General features: G+C 44.6%; 1 protein-coding gene across 1 annotated transcript in view; it reads left to right on the forward strand.

The window, feature by feature from the left end:
• LOC133143981 (cadherin-18) overlaps positions 1–7,607 on the forward strand; it is a 31,068-nt gene extending 23,461 nt beyond the window's left edge. The window contains exons 10-12 of the mRNA XM_061266314.1: positions 75–192; positions 5,052–5,303; positions 6,915–7,607. Coding sequence (XP_061122298.1) covers positions 75–192; positions 5,052–5,303; positions 6,915–7,435 — 891 coding nt within the window. The 3' untranslated portion in view covers positions 7,436–7,607. The remainder of the gene's footprint in view (positions 1–74; positions 193–5,051; positions 5,304–6,914) is intronic.
• The last annotated feature ends 2,685 nt before the right edge of the window (positions 7,608–10,292 follow it).

Here is a 10,292-nt window from a genome sequence, read left to right on the forward strand (position 1 = left end):
ATTAAAAGGAACTCAAGTCAGTCCTCGCGGCCGTTCTCGGTCTCGTCCCAGCTAACGAGCTTGTCTGGTGTCAGGTGATCCAGACGATCGGCGCCGTGGACAAGGACGACTTTGCCAACGGACAACGCTTCTCCTTCGCACTGGCCAGCCAGATGCCGGTGAATCCCAACTTCACCCTGAAGGACAACGAAGGTAATTGAGCCATGCCGTCGCTTATGTTTGCATTTCTTATGAGTTCCCGGAGGCCTGCCCTTCCCTACGCCGGCTGGGGGAAAAAGATGGCTTATGTGGGCTTGACATCTGGAGGCCGCGTCTGCCATTGAATCAAAATCAAGTTGTTACTCGTGCCTGTGACTTTGGAATGACAAATGGGAGTTAGATGAAAGATATGTGCGGTCACGATTTTGCCTTCGAGTATTGTTCTCGTGAAGGGAGAAAGACGGAGAAGCAAAAGCGAAGCTAAGATAAAGGCCTCTAATTGAAAACTATTCTCATAGTCTCAAATATTTCTCATATCAGCAATGTTGTCTGTTTTTACAATAGTCCTTCCATTTTGACTTTTGGGGGCTGCACAGCAAATGTTCCCGAAATGACCGAAATTCAAAGTTAAAAAGGAAAAGGCAGACATATTTTTTCGTATTCGCCGGCCGGGGTGTGTGCTCGCATGCGCTTGTCAAATGGATTAGAGGCACTCTCGCTGCGCTACTCTCCCCCGAGCGCCGACATTTGTGTGGTGCAGACGGAAGGTGTTGCCATGGCAACCCTTCCTGCCCAACACCTCGCTTTAGGTGGGACTGCGGTGATCAGACGTCTCGCGCTCACGCACACTCAAGACCGCTTTGGGGCTAGCGTTTTGGATCATGTCTTTTTTCCTGATTTACATTCGATTTTGTTGACATTTTTAAGTTGTTCTCGTTCACCTACCTCCAGTCCAGAACATTTTTATGACAATAGATGAATTTAATCCTTCAATTGCTACTGTGTACGACAAGATAATTTGATACGGCTCAGCACCCCGCAGCGATGTTCCTCACGAGGACACAAAGACAAAAGTCTCTTTACGCTTAGCCGAAGGTCATGGTGCCGTCCTCCGCGGACGTATCCTGCGAGGTAAAAGCCAGACAAAAATAACTGCTGTGACTTTGCAATTCAGCCAAAGGTAAATCCAATCAAAAGATGCGTCAGATCGGAAGGGCCGGATAATAAATGTCTCAGCCGGCTCTACTTGTTTGTCCTCAACCTGAAAGTGATAAAGACGGCGCAGTCGCATGCTGCTGCTTACAAGCGTTGTGCCACAGTCTGTGGTTTTGAGTCATGCCAGTCGAGTCTGTCCAAAAATGTCAAACTGCAGCTGCGTTCATGGCGCTAAGCTGCTTCAGCTCCAGCGGAGCCTGCTCGCAAGCGGTTTTCACCCGCACTGGCACAAGACGGTATTAAAGTGCTCAGCCCACGAGGATTAGAAGTCCGTGGGCCCGAGCCGCACGATGCCGTCCACAACCGCCGTCTTGTCATGAAAGTAAGCTCCTCTCACACCGCGAGCGGCTTCCTCGCCGTTCTCTTTTATGCGGGCGTTAATACAAAAATAAATAAATAAAAATGAAGCGGCTCTCTTGTTGTGCCGCAAAGAAAAATCCCTCGCAGTCATTCACACCGCTAAATCTCTCATGACCTCCTTTCTGCTGGGTGAGACTCCGACGAGGTGTTTGAGTTTTGGCTCGCGCGTGCCGACCGACGGGGCGAAATCAAATCAAGTGGCGGCAAGGACGAGATAAACGGAGGAAGGCTTTGAACACTACCGCAAATTTGCTTGCGTGTAGATCTTTGACGATTTCCAGCGGCCATCGTTGTTGGACCGGTTAAGGCGGACAGAAACGTTTTCGTCCAACACACAATTCGGTGAAAACGTCATAATAGCGAGGAAGGTAGCCACAGAGGCTGCCATGCTTTCTCCCGCTGCTTGATTTCAGTCACTTTAGAAAAGTTGACTTTTAAGAGGAGCCATTAGTGACGTTTCTCTTAAATGCCAACGCCGCGTTGTACTGAGAAAACGTCTTCGAGCTCGGGTCAAACGATGCCGGCAAATCGTGCACCATTAAAGCTAAGCGCTTGCTGACTAACTAGCAGAGATGGCAAAAGTACCGATTTAAAAAAATAATGATAATAAATAAAAAAAATGGACCTCAACTCTACTTAAGTACATGTGAGATAGTCTCTGAAATAAGTACAAAAGAAAACTGGAGTTTTACTTAAGTACAGTTAAAAAAAATACTTTTGGGATTTTCTTAAATCAATGTTCCATTATGCAACTGACATTTAAGTACAAATAATGCAGCGACACGTTAGCAGACCATCATACTCACAGGCATATATTCTTTATCCTCTCTGAAAATAATTAAATTGTCTGTATTATACTGCACTCACACTGAAGGAGCAGTATAATATTCTCTGAGTTCTTATCTATGATCACTTTATGTTTTGATCAAAATGATAGTGCCATCTTCATATTGAAGTATTTCTTTTGAAGTTTTGAGTGGTGCAGAAAAACTTGGTGCTGAATACAGCTGTCCAAATAAGGCATTTGCTTAACTGTATCTTTGTAAAAGGACAGAGCTGTTACGTGATTAGTTTCTGCCGAGCCAATGTGATATTTTTATCCTCCCGACTAAAGCGACCCCCCACACCCCCCCACAGCGGAGGCCGTCGTGTTCCTGCGGCGCTTTAATGTCCGCTTCAGCACGTCCTGGAAGGGGAAAAAAGTGCTCAGTCCACTTCAGTGAGCTCCCCCTCTCTCTCCCAGGCAAACGTGTCGTGGGACTTCATTTTTCATTCTACTCCGGCCGCTTGCTCGCACACCTCAATCCTTCGTAGCTGCTTTCACCGCTTTTTCCTATATTTTTTTTAATACTTTGCTGTGCCTGGCGTGCCGCTCAAACATGAACACGCTGTTCTAGTCCCATTTGGGGAAAATGTCAAAATTTTCTCAAACAGCGTGACCGGTCCCCGTCAATGATGACACACAACACGCCGCAACTTCCCACACGACAAAAATGTTGCCCCCCCCAAGCCCTTGACAAATATTCCCACGTAAAATTCACAAGAATAATTTTGGCCCAGAACTTATTTTAATTGTCATATTTCAATGTTTCGGAAAAAAACAACATTTTTAGAACCCACCTTAGTGGAAGACTCAATAAAACTACCCATGTGCGTTCTACAAATTGCTTCTTGTTTTCCCAGACTGTTGGAGTCTAAGTGAGACGATGATCTGCTTTTCGGTGTCGTTTTCTGGCTTGTAAACAGGCGTCTGTTTTTTTTTTGTGTGTTTTGGAAAATAGAGCTGATCTTTTCTCAGGTCCGCTTTTGGCTCTCATGGCGTCTTCAGTTAGGCGGTGTGTTGTCCAGCTGGTAATTGGACACGTGTGGACAGCACATATGTAGCCGGGGTCGTAATGATGATGGTGTCCTCGTGCTTCCAGACGCTCTGCAGGAAGCCAAGTGCAACGCAGACGCGCTGAAAAGCATTAACGAGGTTCCCAGTCCCTCTCAAGAACACACTCTGCCTCCTGGCTGATTACCTGTGTCTCGCACACACACACACACACGGAAGACGTCCCAGCACCACAGATGGCCGTCACGCCGCAGCGTTAATCAACAGGCACGCAGCTCTCGCCACCCACCTGCGCCTCCTCCCGTCTTCTCGTTGATCTGTGCTGCCTGATTTGTGCTCTGTGAGAAGATGCGCACAAGTGTTTGCCAAGGAGAGGCTGAGGACAAAAGGGACCACTTAGTTCATCGGCACCGGGATGCCGAAAAAACAGCGAGTGTTGTCGGTGAGCTTTCATGGACTGACGGAGTATAGATTTTAAAAGATGGCTGAATTCATTCAAGTTATTTGTCAAATGTGCTCTAACACTTAGGTCACACATCTGCCACACATCTGCCTGCATCCCCAAGTCTTATTTGCATCCGCCCCCTCGCCACCTGACCGCCAACCCGCCTGCGTGCTGATTCGCTGATACGGCGAGTCAGACTTAATAAAGCTTGAAGTACGCGTTGTCGTTCCCGCTGTCCATCAGAGCAATTATTCGCAGAAGATTGGCGAGGGGGGCCGATCTCGCAGCAATGTGCATCCATCCAGATTACTTTCCATTTACGCCCGCTGGCGCACCTCGGATTGGGAGACAGCCAAACGCATAGACAAGCATTTACACTCCCAATTGGACCTCTCGACATTTTAAACCGGAGAGCGCCTGCAGGCTACATAAGGTCCGCTTTGTTCAGTAAGCCGCTCGACTGAGCAAGATCAAAGGTCCTGTATTCAAAAAATAATTGTCATCTTTTAGGGCTATATGTGCCTTTTTTTTGTTGGACTTGACTGCAGTACTTGCTACGGAGTGTTCTGTTGGCTGGTGGGCAGTGGTGGTAGCTGCTCGATGGTTGGCTGGTGTTCCACAGGGTTCAACTTTGGGGCCCCTTCTGTTTTCATTGTATATTCTGGCCCTGGGTTCCATTTTAAGAAAGCTTGTTCTTGTTTATTTATTTATTTATTTATTTATTTATTTATTTATTTATTTATTTATTTATTTATTTATTTATTTATTTATTTATTTATTTATTTATTTATTTATTTATTTATTTATTTATTTACCGTATTTTCCGGACTATAAGGCGCACCGGACTATAAGGCGCACCTTCAATGAATGGCCCATTTTAAAACGTTGTCCTAATATAAGGCACACCATTAATGCATCATGTCAGATTTTTAATCCAAATCAAATCATTCTCCATTTTATCTTTTTTACTTCAACTTCAGACGCAGCAAATTACTATATAATCACAAAATAATGATCCATAGTCTTGTTGATTCATGATTCATAGTCTTCAGCGGGCCACTTATGATTGATTTCATGACACAATGCTTCGGGCCAGTTTGAATTCATTTATGTTTAACACTTTTTATCATTGTTTACTTACCTGTGTACAGCAAGTTGTAAGCAGCTGTGTTTTTTTGTAATTTGAGCGGTGGCATTTCGCTCGTTTCCATGCTGCAGACAGCACGGCGAGTATCGTGGCCCGGCGGCGGCGCTTCAACCACCTGACGCAGGAGATGTACGAGCTGCCGGTGGTGGTGTGGGACAGCGGCGAGCCGTCCTTGAGCGGCACCAGCACACTGACGCTACACGTGTGCCCGTGCCAGCGCCACGGCAAGATCCGCATGTGCCAAGGCGAAGCCTTCCTGTCTTCGGCGGGCCTCAGCACCGGAGCGCTTGTCGCCATCTTGCTGTGCATCGTCATCCTGCTGGGTGAGTCGAGACCAAGTTGTCGTCTGACTACTTGTCTGAATTGAATCGTTACCGGAAGAATTTGGAACATCACGTTACTAAGTTACCGACATCGCCGCTTTGTGCTGCTAGCTATGAGCTGTCGCTACATCTGGTTTTTGGGGGACGGCGTCTATTGTGAGCGTCAAAGAAGAAGGTTGCAGCATGTAAGGACGCGGGGTGGGGGAGTTAGAATGAGGCTGGCAAGAAAGAAAGAGGAATGGGGGCAGGAGGAGACACGGAGGAGCTTGTGAAGGACGACATGAGGGGAGGACAAAGGAGACGGAAGGATGGAGGGACGGAGTGTAGCATCACTCACGACTTTGGAAAGGCCGTTCCGAGCGAGCTGGCGTCCACGTGATGTTTCAAGTGCGCCGCGTTGGCCTTGTCTCAGCCACTCCGCGTCGTGTTATTGATGACATCGCTCTGTTCTCAATTTGTTTCCGTGATGACCACCGCTGCGCTCATAAAGTATAGAAATATTCCACAGTGGGACAAAATGGTCAATCAGACAGTCGTGGATTGTTGAAATGCTCCTCTTGAGAGTTGCTGAAGTTGTCGGCCATTTTGTACAATAACAACGAGAATGACTACAAACAATACGCAGTAAAAAAAAAAAATCTTTATAGCTCATTTTGGTAGCTATTAAAGAAATAACAAATAAAAACCAAATTGACAAATTAGAAATAATTCCCACGCACACGATCAAAAAAACCAAACGACTTAAAACGTCTCGCCCCTTTTGTTCCCAAAGTCGGAAAAGTTTGAGAAGCGGCGGCTTATCTTGCCTTCCCTCCGCAACAGTGTCGTCATCTTGGAGAATGAAATGTGTTTTTTAAACACAGTCCAGACGCCTCTTATCTGTCACTTTGTCAAAAATGAATCTATTTTCAGAGCCGGCTTTTGATTCTGACGAGTCGGATCGGTGCGTGCGCTAATGGAGCGAAATCAAGTCTCTTTTAGATGCGGCCGGCGCTACTGTAAAAAGATGCCGTTTATTTGAGCCTGCCATGGCGGTGACATGTCAGACATCAGAAGGAACACAATTAACGAGAACGGCACAGAGAACTCGTATGTCAAAATGGCCTTTCAAGAATAACAACTCTGCTGCTTTGCATCTGCCCGCCTCCACCACTGACCCAAAATGTCCGACCCTTGCGAAACATCCTAGCGGAAGCCGCGTCGGAAGCGTCTTCCAAAACGCGTTAATGATTTACGACCCCGACATGCTCGGCTGATTTTTATCATCCCATTTGAAGAATCGAATGAAAATGCGCATAAAACAAAATCAGCGTGTGTTTACGAGCGACGCCGTTTGTGTTGTGAATGAATGCTCACTTCACGCTGGCATTAGCATGAACAACGCAGCAGCTGGGCCTTAACGGGATCGTATCCAGTTAATTGAACACGCAACTCACATTTATTTACGGGACACCGTCGATGATCCCCAGAGAAAAACAACAACATAAAACACACAGACGTATAAAAATGTAAGATGCCAATGTACGGCCATTGCTGCTTGTCCATCAGGACTTCGGTCAGTCCCTCAGGCCGGAGTTTAGTTGTTGATTTGTTTCATCTTGTGTGCTGCAGCCATCGTGGTTCTGTTTGTGACGCTGAAGCGCAGCAAAAAGGAGCCGCTCATCATCTCGGAGGAGGACATCCGCGAGAACGTGGTCACTTACGACGACGAGGGCGGCGGCGAGGAAGACACCGAAGCCTTTGACATCATCGCCCTCCGCAACCCGGCCGCCGCCGAGGAGCTCAAGTTCCGGCGGGACGTGCGCCCTGAAGCCAGGCGGCTGTGCGGTGGCGCCGCCGGACCCCGAGGCCAGCGGAGCCCCTCGCTGCACCTGGACGAGGTGGACGTCCATGAGTTTATCAAGCAGAGACTGGTGGAGGCCAACATGGACACCAGCGGGCCGCCTTACGACTCGCTGCAGACGTACGCCTACGAGGGCCAGGGTTCGCCCACGGGCTCCATCAGTCCTTTGGACTCTCCCGGGATTGGAGCACGCTCCGAGGAGGACAGTCACGACCTGGACGGCTGGGGGTCTCAGTTCCAGAGACTGGCGGAGATCTACGCCGAGGCTCAACTCAATGTGAACACTTAACTTTGCTCCACCAAACCAGACTGAAGACCTTTTGGAATCAAGTCAAGGATGCTAACAAAGAACTCGTTTTTTTTTGTTTTTTGATCCTGGCTCCTTGGCGTGGAACTACTTTGAGGATGAGATTCGCACAAGAATGAACAACACTATGGGGGAAAATGAAAGGGATATTTTCCTTGTGTATATTTTTTATTGCTCAATAAAGTTGCGATATCCACGTGGGTGGATGTTACGTGAGAAAGTGTCTGCTTGCCGAATGGTTTGGGCTTCTGTTCTTTTGAATTCACGCGGCCTTTTAAAGGTCACGGGCCGTCATCTGGACGTGTCCGCTTGTGTTGGAGTTAATTAAGGAGACCTTTTGACAACATGGCGGAAATATTCCAACGGGCCGACCTAATGACGCTTTGTAGGGAAGTAGCGGGGGCAATGTGGCGAGCATGTGTCCGACCGAAGCTGGCGTGCAAACCATCTTTATCGTGGGCCGCATTGGATTGGAGGCCTGAGGAAAGATTACGACGCTTGGAGGAAGTCCCCGTTCACGAAGATATCGTGGATGTGTTTCTCTCCAAGATATAATCCAAGTGATATGGCAAATGTTTCCGCTTTTTTGCACTTTCTGAACGTGGAAAAGTGACCTTGAACCTAGGCAGGCTCAAGCCTAATTGCCTAATCTCATTTGTTAGCATAGCATTTGTTCAAGCCACACATGTGGTGCCATTCAGGAAAATCAGAAATGACCCAAAACCTAAATCTCGTGGGTCATCGCTGCTCCCCGAGGAAATTTGCCAGAATGTGCAGATTGCACAATCCTGGCCTGATGGAAAGGAAAACAAAAGCATTTGCAGACTGTTACTTTTAGGTTTGTTTGTATGTTAAAGAGCCTTATCACGTGACAAGAAGCAAGTGTTACAGATGTAAATACTGGCCAAATGTCTGAGTTTTCGTTTACTGATACAAGACTTCACAAAATTATATAATGTTTCAGATCATTAATATATATTTTTAATATATTCAGTGGGATTATTTATGTATTTGTTTCTTTTTTTGTTTATTTGCCCGGTCTCGGCTGGATGACGTCACTACCTCAACCCCGACGAGCGCTCGCATTTGACTTGTCAAGTTTCATTTACTGATATGAGACGACTAAATTATATAACGTTGTTTCAACTCAGATACACTACCGTTCAAAAGTTTGGGGTCACAAAATTGTTTGAGTGACCCCAAACTTTTTAACGGTAGTGTAAATATTATTATAATAAAATATTATGAATTAAATATTATAAATTATGTCTTATATTTGTATAAGATTATATATAATCTATGAATAGAAGTATACATATATATTATAAGATTTTTTAAACAGAAGATTATATATATAATCTATAAATAATTATCTAAATAGATATATACACCACCGTTCAAAAGTTTGGGGTCACCCAAACAATTTTGTGACCCCAAACTTTTGAACGGTAGTGTAAATATTATTATAATAAAATATTATGAATTAAATATTATAAATTATGTTTTATATTTGTATAAGATTATATATAATCTATGAATATAAGTATACATACATATTATAAGATTTTTTACACAGAAGATTATGTATATATAACCTATAAATAGTTATCTAAATAAATATATACACCACCGTTCAAAAGTTTGGGGTCACCCAAACAATTTTGTGACCCCAGACCTTTAAACGGTAGTGTATATATATTTTTTATATTTAGTATGATTATTTATGTATTTTGTTTCTTTGTTTATTTGCCCTGTTTCGGCAGGACGACGTCACTCAACCCCTAAACCGGAGCGAGCGCTCGCAATTGACTCATTCTTGAATCTTGCCAATTGATTCAAGATGAACAAAGTGTTCTTAGAGCAATTGAAACGAGAAGAGCGAGCAGGGGGAGCGACATTTGGGTAAAGAAAACCGAATGTGTTGTGGAAAAAGAAAGAAGAAATGCAGCCCGAAAATCATAGAAAAAAACGTGAAATTGCGGTAAGTCGAGAAAGACGAGCAAGTTGACACTGTGCATTGCTGGATTATTGTTTTCGTTTGTGGAAATCAAAATTGCTTATTTGCTTCGCTGTGTCACTACTATTTGGTATGGATAAGTTGCCAAGCGTAATTTGAAGTCAAGCCCCAAATTGTTTGCTGGTTCTTTTTGGGCTCATTTGCGTGACGACGCTTTTGTTTGGCGAAAAGTTTCATTTCTTTGCTTTACAAAAGCCGATGACAGGCTGCTGAAAAGAGAAGCGTGCTACTGATGAATATTTTAAAGCCGTCGCCTTTTCTTTTTCTTTTTTTTTTGTCTTCCCACGTTCTGGTTTTTGTCTTCTGATTCGGGCGTGTCACAAAGAACGCTGTCGTCGTGCCTTCTCTCAAAGTTGAGTTTGCTGTCGTGTTGCCAAATAATGTGCATGCAATTATTATCCAGCTCTTTTAGCTCTTGACCTATTAATGTTTCGGGTAGCTTTGGAATGCATCAGTCTGACATTTCTGCTCACAAAAAGTTTTATTTTTCAGAGAATTAATTCATTCTTGTTAAAGCAAACCATTTCTGTGTAAAAGATAATTAAAACGTCTTTCCTCCCTCATTGATTTTAACAGAATATCAGGATTTCAAAACACAACTTTTAATCATATGGAATTTTTTTTACCTGACCTAGATATTGCTTTTCTTTCTGTCATTTGAATCATGATGACACTTTACATTTTGACTTGTGAAGCTCATTTTTCCCAAAACATAATGATCCAATGAGCTTGCTTTTCTCGCATGGATGCAGTTGCTATGGGAAACAAAATTAATGTTTAGTTTTCTTGCGGTGATGAAGTTGGCGTCAATGAGAAAAAAAA

The sequence above is a fragment of the Syngnathus typhle genome, linkage group LG19, assembly GCF_033458585.1.
Source record: "Syngnathus typhle isolate RoL2023-S1 ecotype Sweden linkage group LG19, RoL_Styp_1.0, whole genome shotgun sequence".
In the NCBI taxonomy this organism is placed as follows: domain Eukaryota; kingdom Metazoa; phylum Chordata; class Actinopteri; order Syngnathiformes; family Syngnathidae; genus Syngnathus; species Syngnathus typhle.